The sequence below is a fragment of the Rana temporaria genome, chromosome 12 (genome assembly GCF_905171775.1).
Source record: "Rana temporaria chromosome 12, aRanTem1.1, whole genome shotgun sequence".
Classification (NCBI taxonomy): Eukaryota; Metazoa; Chordata; class Amphibia; order Anura; family Ranidae; genus Rana; species Rana temporaria.
In genome coordinates, this window is record NC_053500.1 from 13,650,919 (window position 1) to 13,670,593 (window position 19,675).

At 45.2% G+C, this 19,675-nt stretch overlaps 1 protein-coding gene across 1 annotated transcript in view; it reads right to left on the reverse strand.

The window, feature by feature from the left end:
* SDCBP2 (syndecan binding protein 2) overlaps positions 1-19,675 on the reverse strand; it is a 45,255-nt gene that overhangs the window by 19,689 nt on the left and 5,891 nt on the right. Inside the window, exons 2-3 of the mRNA XM_040331252.1 lie at positions 4,742-4,811; positions 1,620-1,710 (exon numbers count right to left, since the gene is read on the reverse strand). Of these exons, the coding sequence (XP_040187186.1) occupies positions 1,620-1,710; positions 4,742-4,792 (142 nt within the window). The 5' untranslated portion in view covers positions 4,793-4,811. The remainder of the gene's footprint in view (positions 1-1,619; positions 1,711-4,741; positions 4,812-19,675) is intronic.

A 19,675-nucleotide genomic window follows, 5' to 3' on the forward strand; every position in this document is an offset into this window, starting at 1 on the left:
AGAAAGTCACGCATTCCCCGTCTGGGTGTGCAGGAGAAACTTATCTGCAATATTTGACAAGCTCAGGCAGAATTTGATTTCTGTCAGGTATCCGTGTATTACTCATCACATGTGCCCTAATTACAGGTGACATGGGTGGAATGTGATTGTGTTGTATTGTGCTGGCTGCAAAATGTCATTTTAATTTGACAGTCTACATTACCGGCCAGAGGTCGGTCCCGTCACATAAGCCGATGTTGTTATCAGGGTTGCTTGGCCTCTTAGTTCAGTTAGCCATCTGTGGAACCCGGTTACTAAGATGAAATTTGCATGAAAATTCACGAAGCATGAAGGTCCACTTGCTTTGTAGGCTTCTCAGTTTTGGGCAGGACCAAAACATGTGGAAGACTAAGGCTCGGTTCACATATGAAGGGGTCTGGTGAGTCCTGGTTTACCGCTTCAGGTCCGTCCTGGTTCACCGTTTCATAACCCCATCCTTTATAAAACCTAGAAGTCCCAACAGTGGTCTACAGATATTCAGGAGTTTGAATGTATCAGCAATAAACTGGGTCACCTGCGACCATAAGGGCCGTATCCTATTACAGTCCCAAACCATATGAACATAGGCATGCGCACAGGGTGTGCCAGGTCTGCCCAGGCACACCCTAATCACCCTTTACAGAACAGATTCCCCCTACTTTCCTGGCTCCCTCCTTCCCCCTGCAGTGCTACCAGCTTCCCTCCTCTCCCTCCAGCTGTTGCCGTAAGGATGTTTTAGGATGAGTGGAGGAAGGGGCCGGTAAATATGTAATTAACCATCCCATTCCCTTTCTGAATGAACATTGTGAGTGATCAGTAGTGTGTGTTTGAGCTTTGGGGTGCACACCCTAATGCAATAGACTGCGCGCACCCAGGGCCGTTTGAAACATTTTTGGGGGCCCCAAGCAAAATGGACAACAACATTTGTTTTCACGTTGAGGATCGGGCAGAGTTTATTCAAGTTGAGAAGCGGGGGCAGGGTGCGAACAACTTTGTAAGATGAGAATCGGTGGGGCTGCCGAAGATGACATCCAAGTCCTCCTTCCACCTCCCGTGCAGCGAGCAAGTGGCGGGGGCCCCAGGTCAGCTCGGGGGCCCAAAGCAATTGCTTGGTTTGCCTGTCCTGTCGCAACGGGCCTGTGCACACTTATGCATATGAATAAAGGATCCCTCTGCTGCTAAAGATTTATGACACATGGGGTTGTCCTTCCTTCCTTCCCATTTTATACAGCCTTAGTGGAGTGTAATACATTTGGTGCAAGTATCTGAGTTGTATCAGTTTGTCCCTGGCAGAGATAACCATGGGCATATATGAGGTCACTACCCCCGTAAGTTCCTTTATTTTATTTTTTTAATTCTTTCACACAATCTTTAATTGTCAAGGAATTCGGCAGTAAAATACAAATCAGTACAAGGTGACTAAGCCTTTGTCTGCATTGCAATGCAAACAAGTACTGTATCAGAGACATCGGTATCGATACCTTTTAGTTTGACATCTGACGTCCGAAGACATGTACAGCGCTCCTCCACTAGAGGGAGCAGTTTACCCAGAAAACCAGGAAATGTTTCCTATTCCATGCACATTAGAACTGATCACTTACCTGGGGCGGATTGTGGAGCGGACGATGGAGCGGGCGCTTGCATGATAGCAGGCGGTGGTCTGGAAATCACTTGAGTGGACTGAGCCTGGGCCTGGAAGAAGGAAGATCATAATGAGTGTAAGGAATTTGTGACAATGCGGCATCATTATTTCATTTTAATCACACAACGGTGATACTTCCTGCTCTTCTCTATGGGGGTGAATCATCTCTGGTTTCTGTGAATCATTAATCAGTAATTTGTTATTTCATGTGAGATGAACTCCCAGATTGGCATGCTGAGGTGTTTAGGGTTCACGTGGCGCAGAATGCCACTGACTGGTAAGAAGGAAAAGAGTGTGACACGTGGGGGAACAACACTACATGGAGATAATAATGTCTCACCACAAAAGATGTGCAAATGTTTCCTTGTGCAAACAAAGTAAACAAAACCACAAAACGTGTAAAAACATCATCCAGCATCGACAATCACTGCTGAAGGTGTGAAGTACACATGAGGACTTTAAAGCCAACCTCTGGGAAAAAGAGTTCGGCTCCCCATGCCCTTCAAGGATTACATGTGCATTTATGCCTGGGCAGGGGCGGACTGACCACTCGGGCACTGCCCGAGGGCCCCATGCCACTAGGGGGCCCCACCAGGGTTGCCAGCCTCAGTAAAACCAGAGACAGTATGAAAAAATCTGTGTGTTTTTTTTAAAATTCCAAGATTGTAGCTGCCCGCCTCTCCAGTACCTTTTCAGTGTGTGTGTGTATTGTGTGTGTGTATATTGTGTGTCTGTGTGTGTGTATACTGTATATGTGTGTGTATACTGCGGGGACCCATAATCTATTGCCCGGGGGCCCCATAATCTCCTATTGCCCGGGGGCCCCATGAGTTGTCAGTCTGCCCCTGTGCCTGGGGTACCAGTAACAAAGACTTTTGCTTACCTCATCTCTGCCTACCTGGCAGACAGTGCTAACCCCTTCTTCCTGGTGCTCAGGTTTGTGAGCAGACCCTTAGGTACAATGCAAGAGTATAGGTACTGCATTGTACTTGATGACATCAGAGTGCTTTTAAAAAGAAGCTGCAGAGGCCAGCCTTAGTCCGTAGGGTTCAATATTGAGTTGGCCCCGCCCTTTGCAGCTATAACAGCTTCACCTCTTCTGGGAAGGTTGTCCACAAGGTTTAGGAGTGTGTCTATGGCAGTGATGGAGAACCTTGGCACCCGAGATGTTTTGGAACTACATTTCCCATGATGCTTCACTACACTGCATCATGGGAAATGTAGTTCCGAAACATCTGGGGTGCCAAGGTTTGCCATCACTGGCCTAGAGGGAGCCAGCCGAGCGAGGGGTGAGGTGAATAAAAGTCCTTCCTACTGGTACCCTAGGCATAAACACGCATTTAACCTTTTGTGGTGCGGGGGGAGCTGCAAGGGGTGATCCCCCCCCCCCCCCCCGGAGTTAAAAATGTATGTAAACCCGAACAACGATTTGATCTCTTCTGGTCTGTTAAATACACCATTGAGAGTGTTTTGTTATATCAGTTTGATAAGTGTCAAAAAATACCTGTTGATCCTTCCAGAAATCTTGCCAGCTGAGTGCTTGTGCTGGTACCAGTTACCATGTTCCCAGTGCTCCCTTGTGGACTACAGAACTCCTTCTCCCATTGAGAATAGGAGAGTGGGAATGGTTCGTAGATTAAAGCAGGGGTGCCCAACCAGTGGCCCGGGGGGCCCTCTGATGTGGCCCGCAACCTCCTGCTCTGGGATGGCAGGTCGGCAAGCCCAGATTGCAGGTTGCCGACTTTCCATCTGAGATAATCAGTGTTGTAAATAAAGCCGGCGCTAGAGGAAAGAAATCGGCTTTTCAGAAAGTGCACCGCACCTGCAGGATATAATCGATGTCGATGGGAAAGTGCAGCTAACTGGCAGGTACACTGCGCCGCAATAGGCCACAGACCATCAGTATAAAAGCAGCCTTAGGCCCCTTTCAAGCAATGGGTCCGACCCAATTGGACCCTCCATTCACCTCTATGGATTGGCAGATGTAAACAGACTTTTGTCCATTTACACCCGCCTACCTCCAATCCGATCTGGTAAAAAAAAACAGAAGTGGATCTGTCCCCTTCCATCCGATTGGATCAGAGGGCCCATAGAGTAGATTGGTCTGTGTCTGCTTGGCATATGCAGACTGGACACAGACCTGTCATCTACCCACTCCGCTCATTGTGGCCCGCGACTGAATACTTAGGGCCAGATTCAGGTACAAATACGTTACGCTGCAGCGGCGTAACGTGTCCCATTTACGTTACACCGCCGCAGGTTTACAGCGTAAGTGCCTGATTCACAAAGCACTTACCTGTAAACTTGCGGCGGTGTAACGTAAATCCGCTCGGCACAAGCCCGCCTTATTGAAATGGGGCGGGCACCATTTAAATTAGGCGCGTTCCCGCGCTGAACGTACTGCGCATGCTCTGTCCGTCAAATTACCCGACGTGCATTGCGCTAAATGACGTCATTGGTTTCGACGTTAACGTAAATGGCGTCCAGCGCCATTCACGGACGACTTACGCAAACGACGTGAATTTTAAAATTTCGACGCGGGAACGACGGCCATACTTAACATTGGCTAGGCCACCTAGAGGGCAGCCTTAGTTTTACGCGGCGTATCTCGACGGAAACAACGTAAATTTAGAGCGACGGGTAAAGCGTACGTTCGTGAATCGCCGTAACTAGTCATTTGCATATTCTACGCCGACCGCAATGGAATCGCCACCTAGCGGCCGGCCTAGAATTGCATCCTAAGATCCGACGGTGTAAGTCAATTACACCTGTCGGATCTTAGGGCTACCTATGCGTAACTGATTCTATGAATCGGCCGCATAGTTACGACGGGCGGATCACAGAGAAATACGACGGCGTATCAGGACGTGAATCTGGCCCTAAGTCGCTTTAAGTGGTCCTCGGCCTTCAAAAGGTTGGGGGCGCGCCTGGTATAAAGTGGCAGGTTGATAAGTGGCAAAAAAATACAACCCATAGTTGATGAAAAGAAAGTCACATAATATTTGGCCCGCCTAAGAAATAAACGAACCACCATGTGTAGAGTCAGAGGAATCTTCCATTCTGTGAGGGAATGGGACTCACCTGCATGGCCCTGTCCACTTTCAGGTCCTCTAGTGATGGGTACAGAGACATTGTTACGGAAGTTCAGAGTCTACAAAAAAAATAGAAAATCAGCGTTGGTTAGGAGTGCGGATGTACTAAACACATATTTTACTTTCTATTGTAAAAGATCTTGAAGTATTTTCACTTTTTATACACGGCCCAAACTGCTGCTTCAGTAAATCCGTCTTTAAGAAATCAACCTCACGTGAACTCCGGGCACAAAAACTTCCATGTAAATGTATTCCTCAATAATCACAAAGGATATACAGTAAATCCACCAAATGCCTTTGCAAACACAGATATTACCGTGTAACGGTAGCAATGACATCATCACTATATTGCACATAACCTGTGCAGAGCTGTGGGAGGAGCCCAGTAGGCTCCACCCATTACAGAAAACTACAAAAGGAGGCGGAGACAAGACCAGTCACCCTGCACAAGGAGAGGGAGAGAGCAGAACTGTGGGAGGAGCCCAGGAGACTCCACCCACTACAGAAAGGGGCGGAGACAAGACCAGTTACCCTGCACAAGTAGAGAGAGAGCAGAGCTGTGGGAGGGCCCATCAGGCTTCACCCGCAACACACAACTACAAGAGGGGTGGAGACAAGACCAGTCACCTGCACAAGGAGAGGGAGTAGAGATGTGGGAGGGGCTCAGCAGGCTCCATCCACTACAGAAAACTACAGGAGGAGGCGGAGACAAGACCAGTCACCTTGCACAAGGCGAGAAAGCAGAGCTGTGGGAGGGGCCCATCAGGCTCCACCCACTACAGGCTGCCTGCACAAAACTACAAAAGGGGGGCGGAGACCAGACCAGTCACCTTGCACAAGGAGAGGGGGAGAGTAGAACTGTGGGAGGAGCCCAGCAGGCTCCACCCACTACAGACAATTACAGAAAGGGGCGGAGACAAGACCAGTCACCCTGCACAAGGCGAGAAAGCAGAGCTGTGGGAGGGGCCCATCAGGCTCCACCCACTACAGGCTGCCTGCACAAAACTACAAAAGGGGGGCGGAGACCAGACCAGTCACCTTGCACAAGGAGAGGGGGAGAGTAGAACTGTGGGAGGAGCCCAGCAGGCTCCACCCACTACAGACAATTACAGAAAGGGGCGGAGACAAGACCAGTCACCCTGCACAAGGCGAGAAAGCAGAGCTGTGGGAGGGGCCCATCAGGCTCCACCCACTACAGGCTGCCTGCACAAAACTACAAGAGGGGGCGGAGACCAGACCAGTAACCCTGCATAAGGAGAGCGAGCGGTCTTTATTACAGGAAGACAACGTTTTCACCGTGAATTACTGCACAGATCTGGAAGAAATACACAGAGCGCACCGAGATTAAGATGTCAAAATTGTTATTCGTTTTCCAAGCATAAAACAAATTAGAATATGAGACATATTAGGAGGATGACTTTACACAAGTCATCAAGGGGTATTATAAAACATATCCATGTAAACATTGACCAAAGATATCATGTACTAATTTAGTTCTAAAGTCATTGACAATATAGCCTTTTATATTGCATTTGGGGGGCCCAATAATATTGAACGTTGCATAATTCTTGTCGAGAGAGAGGAACATCATAAGAGGTGTGTTTGGGGCGCACCGATATTTAATTAACAATACATAGGACTCTCGTGTTTAGATAATATTTGCTCATCCTGGAGCTCAGCTTTAAAGTGGACAGTCACACGTCACATGACTCAGGTCACATGTCAGTAATAACCAATGATATTATTAGAATGAGTAAACAAAAGCTCCTCTTTCCTGCAATGACTAATGGACTGCGCCCCATCTGCTATCCTAGGTAGGGTGGTCACATGGTCTCTGACTACCAATCATGAGAGAGTCTGAATGTGAGCTCAGAGGATGAGAGAGCTTTGTTAATATGTAATGAAAATCTATCCATAGAAACACATTTAGGCGTTTTAACGCCTGAAGCGCGACGCTACAATACACCGGAGGGTCGAAATTACATTAGTCTCTATGGAGACTGTTCACATCTCAACACCGAACGCTAGGGTTGCCACCTCATCCCTTTAAAAAGGAACACATATGAATTACACAGGTTCTGTGGCTAATTAAGGTGGTAATTAGACTCATTTGGTGCCTTACCTGCATTAAATTAACCTCAGAACCTGTGTAATTCATATGTGTTCCTTTTTAAAGGGATGAGGTAGCAACTCTACCGAACGCTGAAACGACAATCGCCTGAAGCTCAAACAAGTCCCGGACCCTTTTTTTGTCGCGCGTATCGGGCGGTTTGGGCGTATTTGAGCGTTGCGTGACAACGGGCGTTTGCTACGGGCGTTTCGTCGCTTTAATCAATAGAACATTTCACCCAGGCAGAAGATTAAAAAAATCTACCAACATAGCAACAAGTGATGAAAAGATGATCATTTTTCCTATTGGCTAAAATAAAAAACGTCGAAGTAAAAAACGTCGGACAACGCTGTATGCAAACGCGCAAATAAGCATGAATACGCGCGACAAAACGACGGAAAAAAACGCCCAAAAAAAACGACCGACGCTCAGGTGTGAATGCAGCCTTAGGTAGATTCACAAAGAGTTAGGCCGGCTTATCTACAGATAAGCCGACCTAACTCTGAATCTAAGCCGGCCTAGGTTTAAGTGTATTCTCAAACAGAGATAGACTTAAACATACCTAAGATAGGCCGGCTTGCGCCATTCTATCTTAGGTTGCAATGTTTCTTTTGCCCGCTAGATGGCGCTGCCATTGCGGCCGGCATAGATTATGTAAATGAGGGGCGACGCTGATTCCGGACGATTTATGAGCGTACGCCGGGCCTACACCGTCGAGTTACGTTGTTTCCGTACGCGATAGGCCGCCTAAAGTTATCTCACCTATGAGGGATAAAAAATTAAAAAATGGTGTTTGGATACAATGGAGCATGACCGCGCAATTGTCATTCAAAGTGCGACAGCGCTAAAAATTGGCCTGGGCACGAAAGGTGTAGATGTGCCCTGTAAGCAAGTGGTTAGACTTCTCTCATTGGGGACAAACGCATCAATAAAAACCTAACAGGGATTTAAAAATGTCTTTATTTAAAATGGATTTACAAAAAAAAAAAGCTTGAGTATGTATTCTTAACCCCGGAGTACCTTCTTCTCTGCCTCTTTTTTTCGCTGCTGTGATATTGATTTGGATTTGGATTTGATTCACTGCTATAATCTGTTAAAATAAGCAGAAACAAACAGAGACACACACACACACACACACACACACACACACACACACACACACACAGCTTCTTGTGGTCTGGAGCTGAAGTGCACAGCAGGAAGATGAGAGAAGAGAAGAACAGACAGATGCACACACAGAGAATGTGAGAAAATGTGAGCAGAATGCTGATGGCAATCTTCTCATTCTTAGCTTTATTCTCCTTATGTCGTCACAGAATACACACCCATCAATCCCTCCCAATAACCCTTTACTCCACCCAGTTACCCTCCCATTCTGTTAATCCACATGGCAAAGTCTTTGTTTCATCATAAATGATAGGGGTCTCTCGATCAGAACTGCAAGGATGTAGTGAGGTGGGCTGGAAAGGGGCATGTCCAGGACAGGAGGAAGGATATTCGTTGGGAAATAGTTCCAGCAAATCGCCCATTTACAAATCCATACACAGGAAACCAGCACGTTGCCTTTTAAGGGAAAAACAGTCCAGGCTACAAATTCCTTTTCCATCTCCAAAAGGCAGGATGTAGCAAAGTCACAATTTCCTCTTGAAATGATCAGGAATGCAGGGAAGAGTGAATTACAATGGGGGATGGGAAGGCTTTTCCTGTTACAACTGAGGAATCCAGGAGGGAGGGGGGACACAGAGTGAGTGAGTGGATGGAGTTGCTTTTTGATTTCAACAGCTCTCTCTGTATGTCCATCCAAGTTAAAATATACTTTAAGAACATATCTGACAAAATCTGAAGAATCATTTCAAGGAAAATATACACTCCATTTCAGTGGTTCTAATCATAACACAAAAATATTCATTTTAGTTTCACGTCTATCACAGCCCCCCCTTGAAATGAATATTTCGTCAGTTCATTCTCTTTGTTATTTCTTAACAGACAAGGACGGTAATGGAGGACACGGTCAATATAACAAAACATTATCATAACCAATATAAACAGAATTGCTATACCTATTTGAGTACAAATGTGTTATCACCCAAAATATTGTCCGCAGGTGACATTCTAAATGCCCCCCTTGTTCACCTAATATCCTGTATAAGGCCATAATTTTATACAAAGTCATTTGTGAAGCGGCCTCTAGGTGTTCAGTAATATACTGGAATGCATTCTTGTTTATAGTTAACAAACCTCTATTGACCATAGCAACCATAATTGATCCAATCTACATTTACATTACTAAGTTAAATTTCATAAAAGCATCCGTTCCCACCAAATTACTATATTTCCCTTCATTAGCATTTTAATTTTATATTGGGCTCTGTCCTAAATATTTTATTTCCTAAAGAAACTTTATTTATTTATTACTTTATTTTTCACTATTTTATCTGACCTTTTTTAAGCTATGCAGATTAACACCATATTTCATTCTCTTTAAAATAACACCCTTTAAGTAAGGTATTCTTCAAACCAAATGGTGCAAAAACCCACAGAAAGAGAGAGAGAGAGAGAAAAAGAAAGAAAGAATGAGAAAGAAAGAAAGAAAGAGCAAAAGAAAGAGAGAGAGAGAGAAAAAGAAAGGAAAAGAAAGAGAAAAACAATACTTTATTGATAAGGGCTTTCTTTCAGATCTTCTAATGATTGTGTACAAATTACCTTTTATTATTAAAGAAAGATTTACCCTCATAATACGCTTCCATAGTTTACTTAACATAAACTCTGATATTTATTTGTTTTTCCCTTCAAACTTGCAAAAGAGCCATTGTAAAGCACAGCAGCTGAGGATGCTTAGACTGGGAGTCGGATTTCAAGCTAGCACTCACTCCTGTAAACCACCACAGCCTGTAACCTGATCTGCTGTTAATGACCTCTAAGGGAAAACATCTGTCCCCCCCATGCTTGGAGCAGATTGTACAAGTTTTAGACCATATACAATCCAATCGAATTGCATCGTTTTTCTCATTTTTAACTCTTTTTCAAAAATTTTAAAACATATTTGGTTTGTACATCTGCCAAAAATCATGTACACCACATTATAACATGACATTCCTTAACTTCCAATAGCGACAAAAGATCGCTTAGAGGACAAATCTCATGAAATCCACTGACCAGTCCCTGCGCATGAACCGACCATTGTTTTCTACTGATAAAGTCACTCATAATTACTCACAATCTATATTTTATCAGAAATGTCATTTTATAATAACTTTTAACACTTGTTTATTTTTTAATTTTATTTTTACAATTTTTATAATAATATTTTTTATAAAGTTGTTAGATTGAACATAACTTTCATATTTTAATATTTTTCTCTGGGGAACCTTATAATAAACCAAACCCAAGTTTAGAATCTGTTGTAAACATTGCTCAAACCTCTACTTATTAATTCTTACAACCAGATCTGTAGGATTTCAGTTAAACATAAAATACCATGTTGTTTACCATAGACTGAATTGTATACAATTCTTCACACAATCTCAATCAACAATTTTCCCATTAAACCTTTGTTCTAATCCCATGCATGTTTTGACATGTCATAATACATTTTCAGTTGTTGGGGTAAACATATTCATAAACATTTACAGGCAGAAGTAAACTTAATTATCTCATTAAAGAACTTCTTTACACTCTGACATTAATTAACTAATTACCCCATATAACCGGGACCCCCCTTTGAGATATTCCAACCCACAAACCCCCGTGGTCACAATCCCATGTATTTGAAAAAAGATATATAATTTCATTCAGATTTGGGCGGCACAGTCCATAATATCACTCATCTTCCAGAGAATATTTTCGAAGGAACCTCTTAATCATCACCCAGGGGATATTGGTAATTATCGGTACCTACATCAGGAATGTGAGAAAAACTCGTACACGAATATTAGTTACCTATTTTCAAAAGCGGTCACATAATCATAGCTCATAACAATCTAATCTAGAGACTGTCTCAAACAAGATTTCAGAAAGGGATAATGTATTGAATGCTCCCCCCTTGGGGCCACTTACCCACTTAACCCTGAGGATGGCATGGCACAGCATGTGGAATAAAACCATTTAAATGTACTATGTAAAATGTTCTACTGTTCCAATGTGATACCCAGAATCTCCTCATCCCTCATTTGTGACTTGTGAACACAGCTTCTGTAGTCATGAACGCCAGGATTTACACACTCTCTCTACCGCTTTTGGGCACCCCATGCACACAGGACAGCATATAAACGGATTCTACCTTCAGGTAGGTCTGCCACTCCCATCTACATCATTCTCCTCCCTTACGTGTCTGTCCAGCGAAGTGGCATTGTAGTTACCCCCCCCTGGACAGACTAAGGAGGGCATGAAGAAGAAGGCCCGTGGGCCGGAGGGCACAGAATCCAGTATGGGCAGCGGGCAGGAGGCAGGAGGCGACACCATATGCGTTCAGAACGAGGCAAAGCCTTCAGCAGGGAAGAGCTTCCGGGCAGGCCCATGCTTCCTCCAGCGGGGCATACAGTTGGGCAGAACGTGAGGGGAAAGAAGGGGCACGGCCTCAAGCAGTCGGGCGGGGCCCATGCTTCCAGCAGGCATCGTGGGCAGAACATGAGGGAAACGAAAAGACAATAACAGGCCCTGGGTATCACATTATAAATTTCAAAACTGGCAAAAAGCCCTCTATGTATCAAGTCAAAATACAGTGCATGGCATCGTCAGTGTAAGTGTAAGTGGGCAACCCAGATGGGACAGGTCCCCACAGAACACGCATTCAATCTATCCGATTAAAAGGATAAAAAAAAACGGGACGAAATAATTCACCTAAATTAATTCTCTGTAGAAGATTTTAACTGTAAAATAAAGACTTAACAATTGCTTATTATGTGCATCAAATGTCTGTTCCATATTTTTTAAACCTCAGGAGAAATATCCCATTATTTCTAGTTAAATCGAATTATCTGATAAATCAGCGTACAATGTAACAGGCATATTCAGACCAATTTTAATTGTACAGAAACAGTTGCAATATCCCAAGTCAACCTTTTGTTAAAAAAAAAACTCTGTGTTACAAAAAACTGTCTCCTAGGTTGTCGTCCCTGGGGGGGAAGAGGGGGGCTATCCTCCAACTTGCAAATGTGGCAGAGCTCAGGGCGGGCAGGATGCAGGGGTCTGGACCTCCCACATTCCTCACACACCCAGTTCTATCCCCCCACCAGGGAGGGGGCAGGAGTATATATTATATCAGGGAGGCATCCCAGAAATATAAAAAAAAAACAGCAAAAATAATAATAAGAAGAATTCATTCACCACTTGCCAACAAGGAATTGGGAAAAGGGATCAATGAATTTCAATGGGAAGAAGAAAAAAAAAAAGGGTTGAAGAAAGGAGAAAGAAATAAGAAAGAAAGAGTTCGATTCCAGCACAGAGTTGAGAACCCAAACGAAAAGTGCATGCAAAGAAAGACACCATAAGTTATATGTTACAGACACAATGTACCATTAGACGCAATCAAATCACTTCTAGCACAGTCAGTACAATCAGCATGCTACATAGAGGGAGGGGAAGATAGGGGGCTGTGTAGTAGGCAGCAAAGAAAGGGTTGGACGGGAGGATCTAAGAAGAAAATGGTGGAGAGGGGAGGAGCTATGAAAAAAGAGCGGCAAAGATTTGGAGAAGACGGGAGGATCTAAGAAGAAGATTGCGGAGGGGGGGGGGGGGGGTTATGAAAAAGGGAGAAGAAAGGGAGGAGCTAAGAAAAAGATGGCAGAGGGGGGAGGAGCTTTTCAGAAAAGGCGGGAAAAATCTAAAGCCAAAGAAAAGCAAAATGGAAGACGAAGAAGAAGGGGAGTCAGAAGTTATAAAGAAAAACGTCAGACTTCTGTAGATGAAAAACAAAAGTCAGTGCCAACAGCAGCCAATACATACAACAAGAAAGCCAGGTATTCTATTCAGTCAAACACAGTTATCCAGCATAATAAAAACACATACATACTGAGAAAGACAAAAGGATCATCCCAGCAAAAAAAATTAACTAGGAAAGGCACAGAAATGAAAAAGTTTCCTGTTCAGACTGCAAAGAGTTAAGACTGCTAGGCAGAAAACCCTTAATTGGTATCCAGCTGTGATGAAAAGCAAAAGGTTTCAGGTCACAAATTAGCACAGTTAGCAGAACAAGAAGCCAGACACAGAATTTAGCAGCCTTTGTCCAGATAAAGGGTTAAGTAAGCTAGCTATTGCAAGCCAGCTGTAACAAAAGGCAGAAGTGTAAGGGAAAAAGCAATTTAAGACACACAAATGTACACAAATAGCCAGCTAGCAGAAGCCACACAAAAACGACCTCCTCCAGCTCAGCCCCCACCTTTCCTAGCACAGGGAAGTTGAGTAAACAAAAATCCCCGCGTTATTCAAAGCAAGGACAAAATGTGGAAAAGCTGACTCAATATCTCACCACAGACATACTCAAATAAACCCCAGAATCCCAGTTCCCCAATTAATCTAAACAAGGAGGTTTGGAATATTTTTACACAAGCATAAAATAAAACAAACCCATATCTTCGCAGCCAACTTCCTTAGAGCTGTCCCAGGCTCAACCCAGCCAGCATGCACTCCCCGTGCACACCCCTTTATCACATCGGCTTAATCCGAGACGATGCACGACCAGTACCTTAACTTAGTAGGCCGATTTCACACACAACCACAAACAGACAGCAAACAACCCACAAGCTCACCCTTCTACTCACAGGCAGCATACAAACAGGCAAGAACCAAAAAAAATTAATAGCAGTGAATCAACACAAACCGGGGTTCGCTTCTGGACCAGAATTATACCGTCTGTTTCAAAGGCTCGGAATTTGTAGACAAACTAGATGGGAATAGAGGCCGTCCAGCCTGTAACACGGTGTAAGGGAGCCAAAAAAAACTCGCACTTACCGTGTTTAGGGGTTCATGACGCCCCTTTCAATGGTAGACGGTCCCTCAATTCTCAGCCAGTTTCTTGTGCGTCCACAAAGTCTGTCCTTGAAGTCCAAAAGAAGCACGTTGAGCGTCAATTGATTTGGATTTGGATTTGATTCACTGCTATAATCTGTTAAAATAAGCAGAAACAAACAGAGACACACACACACACACACACACACACACACACACACACACACACACAGCTTCTTGTGGTCTGGAGCTGAAGTGCACAGCAGGAAGATGAGAGAAGAGAAGAACAGACAGATGCACACACAGAGAATGTGAGAAAATGTGAGCAGAATGCTGATGGCAATCTTCTCATTCTTAGCTTTATTCTCCTTATGTCGTCACAGAATACACACCCATCAATCCCTCCCAATAACCCTTTACTCCACCCAGTTACCCTCCCATTCTGTTAATCCACATGGCAAAGTCTTTGTTTCATCATAAATGATAGGGGTCTCTCGATCAGAACTGCAAGGATGTAGTGAGGTGGGCTGGAAAGGGGCATGTCCAGGACAGGAGGAAGGATATTCGTTGGGAAATAGTTCCAGCAAATCGCCCATTTACAAATCCATACACAGGAAACCAGCACGTTGCCTTTTAAGGGAAAAACAGTCCAGGCTACAAATTCCTTTTCCATCTCCAAAAGGCAGGATGTAGCAAAGTCACAATTTCCTCTTGAAATGATCAGGAATGCAGGGAAGAGTGAATTACAATGGGGGATGGGAAGGCTTTTCCTGTTACAACTGAGGAATCCAGGAGGGAGGGGGGACACAGAGTGAGTGAGTGGATGGAGTTGCTTTTTGATTTCAACAGCTCTCTCTGTATGTCCATCCAAGTTAAAATATACTTTAAGAACATATCTGACAAAATCTGAAGAATCATTTCAAGGAAAATATACACTCCATTTCAGTGGTTCTAATCATAACACAAAAATATTCATTTTAGTTTCACGTCTATCACAATATGACTTAGAGCAGGGGTCTCCAACCCCCGGTCCGCGGCCCACTACCGGGTCGCAGCCTGTTTGCTGGTGGGCCGCGAAGCCTGCGCTATCTGAGGTGCGGCGGTGGCGGGCGAGCAGAGAGATCGCCGCCATCACCGCACTTCCGCCCACACAGCCCCGCCGCACTTCCGCCCACACAGTTAGGGGTGAAGCAGGCTCGCATAGTTGCCAACATTTGTCCAGGGACACTTTGCAGCACAGCTATTAATTAATTACCACACTCACTTCCCCGAAGCTCCACCCACTACGCATAATCTTCGCCAGGCGAAGATTATGCGGAGTGGGTGGAGCTTCGGAGAAGTCAGTGTGGTAATTAATTAATAGCTGTGCTGCAAAGTGTCCCTGGAAATTTTTTAAAAATGTTGGCAACTATGGGCTCGCCCGCATCACCACTGTTCAGCCCGGCCCCCCGACCCCCGCGAGTGAAGCCAGGCAGCAGCGGCAGCGCTCTGACAACAGCGGCAGTGCTCGGCTGTGACATCCAGGGCAGGGAGAGCGAGAGGTAAGCTGTGGGGGGGGATCTGCATCTGGTAGCATGTGGCTGGCACTCTGCATCTGGTGGCATGTGGCTGGCACTCTGCATCTGGTGGCATGTGGCTGGCACTCTGCATCTGGTGGCATGTGGCTGGCACTCTGCATCTGGTGGCATGTGGCTGGCACGCTGCATCTGGTGGCATGTGGCTGGCACTCTGCATCTGGTGGCATGTGGCTGGCACTCTGCATCTGGTGGCAGATTCTGCATTATGGTGAGTTTAACTATTTAATTTATATTACAATATAATAATAAAAATAATGTGCTTCAATCATCCTGATTAACCATGGTGTTGTGATGATTGAAGTGCCACATTGGCCGCGAAAAACCGAATCGTCTGCCCGCATCATCGGGCCTTGGCACAATTTTCATCCACAATGGCGGTCCACGGTGCTAAAAAGGTTGGGGACCACTGACTTAGAGGATGGCTACATATGTTCTCCATGGTCCCCACTGTATGTAGGAACATAGACTGACGTCCTTGATGAAAAGTAGACGGGGTGCGCTCAGTATTGGACGTGTATGGATGATTTATGGAGAAGAGGGATATCTTTTCTATCAGAAGTGAGCACTATATCCATGTTGTTACCTTTCCGCACAGCTCTGTCTTCCTGAGAACAAGCGCCTCCTGTGGCAGGGATCCAAGCCTACTTGCACAGGACACGCTTAGGTTTCAGGAAATTCAGGAATAAATTCCGCAGCTAGCCGCCGTCAAGTTTTCACCAAACAAGTTCTTCAAAAGAGGACGTTTCAGAGTCATCCTTTTACTGGAACTCTCCTCCAACATGGCTGCTGCTGAGTCACAAAATGGCCGAGCAGCTCAGTGCCTATTACACAATGACGGTGCTGGGTGCGGACCTGTGACAGGGTCAATATTGACGTTCTGTCATTATTCTTTTCCGAGTGCAAGTTGTTTCCATGACAGAATGAGGTGTGTTATAAATAACATTCCGCCATACACTGGAAACTATTAGCATGATAGAGAAAGAGAACACAGGGCTGCTGTGTTACATGAGGGAGCAAAGAATCCAAAGTGTTTCCTTCTAAACTGGAATCATGTCTTGGTTGAAATATCTTTTATGTAAACTTTACGCCCCTGCTGCCCAAGGGCCACAGGTGTCCCTTTGGTGTTTTAGCTGTGGCCCTTGGGCCCCTGCAGTCAGTAGAGGGAGTATTGATTTATAAAGGAAAGTCCAGTGGGGTCTCATGCAACATGCCCCGAGACTCTGACAGCCTCCTATGGCTTAAACAGATAATTAAAGGTATTATTTTTTTAAATAACAAACATATACTTACCTGCTGTGTATAATGGTTTTGCACAGAGCAGCCAGATCCTCCTCTAATCGGATCCCCCGCTGGCAATTCTGTCTCCTCCCACCTGTTGAGCGCCAATTGCTATGGGGGGCACTTGTGCATGCTCGCTCCCAAGCTGGCTGTTTGTGTCTATAGACACAAAGAGCACCACTATGCCCCACCCTCTCCTATCTGGCTGTGATTGACAGCAGTGGCAGCCAGTTGATGCCTCTCTGTTCAATGAGAGAGAGAGAGCTGAGCCAGTAGCTGCCTCTGTCCAATGAGGAGAGAGAACCAAGACAGTAGCTGCATATCTGTCCAATGAGGAGAGAGAACCAAGACAGTAGCTGCATATCTGTCCAATGAGGAGAGAGAACCAAGACAGTAGCTGCATATCTGTCCAATGAGGAGAGAGAGCTGAGCCAGCAGCTGCCTCTCTATCCAATGAGGAGAGAGAGAGATGAGCCTGTAGCTGCCTCTCTGTCCAATGATGAGAGAGAGAGCTGAGACAGTAGCTGCCTCTCTGTCCAATGAGGAGAGAGAGAGCCTGGACAGTCGCTGCCTCTCTGTCCAATGAGGAGAGAGAGAGCTGAGCCAGTTGATGCCTCTGTCCAATGAGGAGAGAGAGAGAGCTGAGCCAGTCGATGCCTCTCTGTCCAATGGGGAGAGAGAGAGAGCTGAGCCAGTCGATGCCTCTCTGTCCAATGGGGAGAGAGAGCTGAGACAGTAGCTGCCTCTCTGTCCAATGAGAAGAGAGAGAGAGAGCAGAGCCAGTAGCTGCCTCTCTGTCCAATGAGGAGAGAGAGAGCTGAGACAGTAGCTGCCTCTGTCCAATGGGGAGAGAGAGAGAGAGCTGAGACAGTAGCTGCCTCTGTCCAATGGGGAGAGAGAGAGAGAGCTGAGACAGTAGCTGTCTCTCTCTCCAATGAGGAAAGACAGAGCCGAGACAGTTGCTGCTCTCGTAAAAATCCCCCCTAATGTCTATCCTGCGTTGTGTGATGTTATTGGAACATAAGGCTGAGTTGCTCCTTTAAGAGCCGGTTCACACAAGGGCGACTCGTCCGCCTGACAAGTCGCGATCCGCTCTGTTCAATGGAACCGTTCTAATAGGAGCGACTCAAGACGCTCCGACTTAGAAAAAGGTTCCTGTACGACTTCGGGGGCGACTCGGGGACGACTCGGGGCGACTTGCATTGACTTCAATACAGAAGTCATTTTGCAAGTCGCCTCTGAAGTCGTCTTGAAATCACCTTGCCGAGTCGCCCCCGAAGTCGTGCCGCCCCTGTGTGAACCTTGGTCTTAGACCCCTTTCACACTGAAGTGTTTTTACAGCGTTTTAGCGTTAAAAATAGCGCTACTAAAACCCTCATAAAACGCTCTCCATGCATCTCAATGCACACCGAGTCCTGCAAGCAGCATCTTTGGAGCAGCTTTTGGGCGCTAAAAAAAACGCTCCAAAAACGCCCCTCTCCATTGAAATGAAAGCGCTGTAAAAACGCCTTACCCTTTCACACTGAGGCACTGCAAAAACGCCCTAAAACTTTAGCGTCTTAGCGGTGCTTTACCAGCACATTGGGATTGCAGATGAGGCTTTCCTCGAAAAACGCCCCAGTGTGAAAGGGGCCTTAATGTATTATTTTGCTTAGCAGAAAGGTTTAAATATAACAAGTAAGCTTGCGGTGAAATTGAGACTCGATATGAGGAGCTTGCATATGTGACCAAACCATGTGTCTGGAAACCATAGGGTGGTTTTTCATATGTTCTAAGTGACATAATAATTTGGTTATAGCTACAGAAATGTAAAGAACTCTAAATATATGTATGATTATAATTGGTTAATTGAATAAATAAAGGAAACATGTCATCTGTAGCCCTTATTGGTGGAAAGTATCTAATAAGGCCCATCTTATCCTGTGTAGGATCCTGTACAAGCCACACATAAAGGAACAGTGTGTGGAATCAGTCTGTGTTGGGTCACCTTTGTATACACTGTTCTCTGCGCAGAGTTGGGTGTGGACAATGGAGTGATGCCGGCAATAAGGTAACGTAATTAGACCATAATAAGGTGATAGTCAGGACTAGTTGTTATAGGCTAAAGGGGCTGTAAAGGTAAAAAAAAAATGTCCTAAATAGCTTCCTTTACCTTAGTGCAGTCCTCCTTCACTTACCTCATCTTTCTATTTTGCTTTTAAATGTCCTTATTTCTTCTGAGAAATCCTCACTTCCTGTTCTTCTGTCTGTAACTCCACACAGTAATGCAAGGCTTTCTCCCAGGTGTGGAGTGTCGTGCTCGCCCCCTCCCTTGGACTACAGAAGAGTCAGGACGCTCTCTACGTTGCAGATAGAGAAAGGAGCTGTGTGTTAGTGGGCATCCTGACTCTCCTGCTCGCCCCCTCAAGAGGCTTTCTCCACACCAGGGAGAAAGCCTCGCATTACTGTGTGGAGTTACAGACAGAAGAACAGGAAGTGAGGATTTCTCAGAAGAAATAAGGACATTTAAAAGCAAAATGGAAGGATGAGGTAAGTGAAGGAGGACTGCACTAAGGGAAAGGAAGATATTTAGGGAAAAATATTTTTTACCTTTACAACCCCTTTAAAGGAGTATCCTAACAGTGCACATCGCTGGATCAAGACCGGGGTCAGATAAGTACGAAGCCTGGTTCACACCTATTTTTTTGTGCGTTTTCAGTTTTTCAGACACAACGCCACAGTCCATATAACATGGTTTCCTATGGAGTCACGTTCAGGTCTGTGCATTTTATGGAAAGGGCCAAGGAATTATATTTTCTATTATCTTTTACACATAAGCCGTCAGGGTGAATTCCTGACGACATATGGAAAGGAGTTCCGGGGAAGAGAGGCCACACAAGAGAACTCTAATAAGATAGAAGGTAAGGGACTCTTGGCACATAGTAACACATTCCTGAGGAAGGGGCAGCACAACTGAGGACTTTAAAGTCTTGAAAGAATGGTGAATGCCTCGTGACATGCGGAAAGAAGTAAC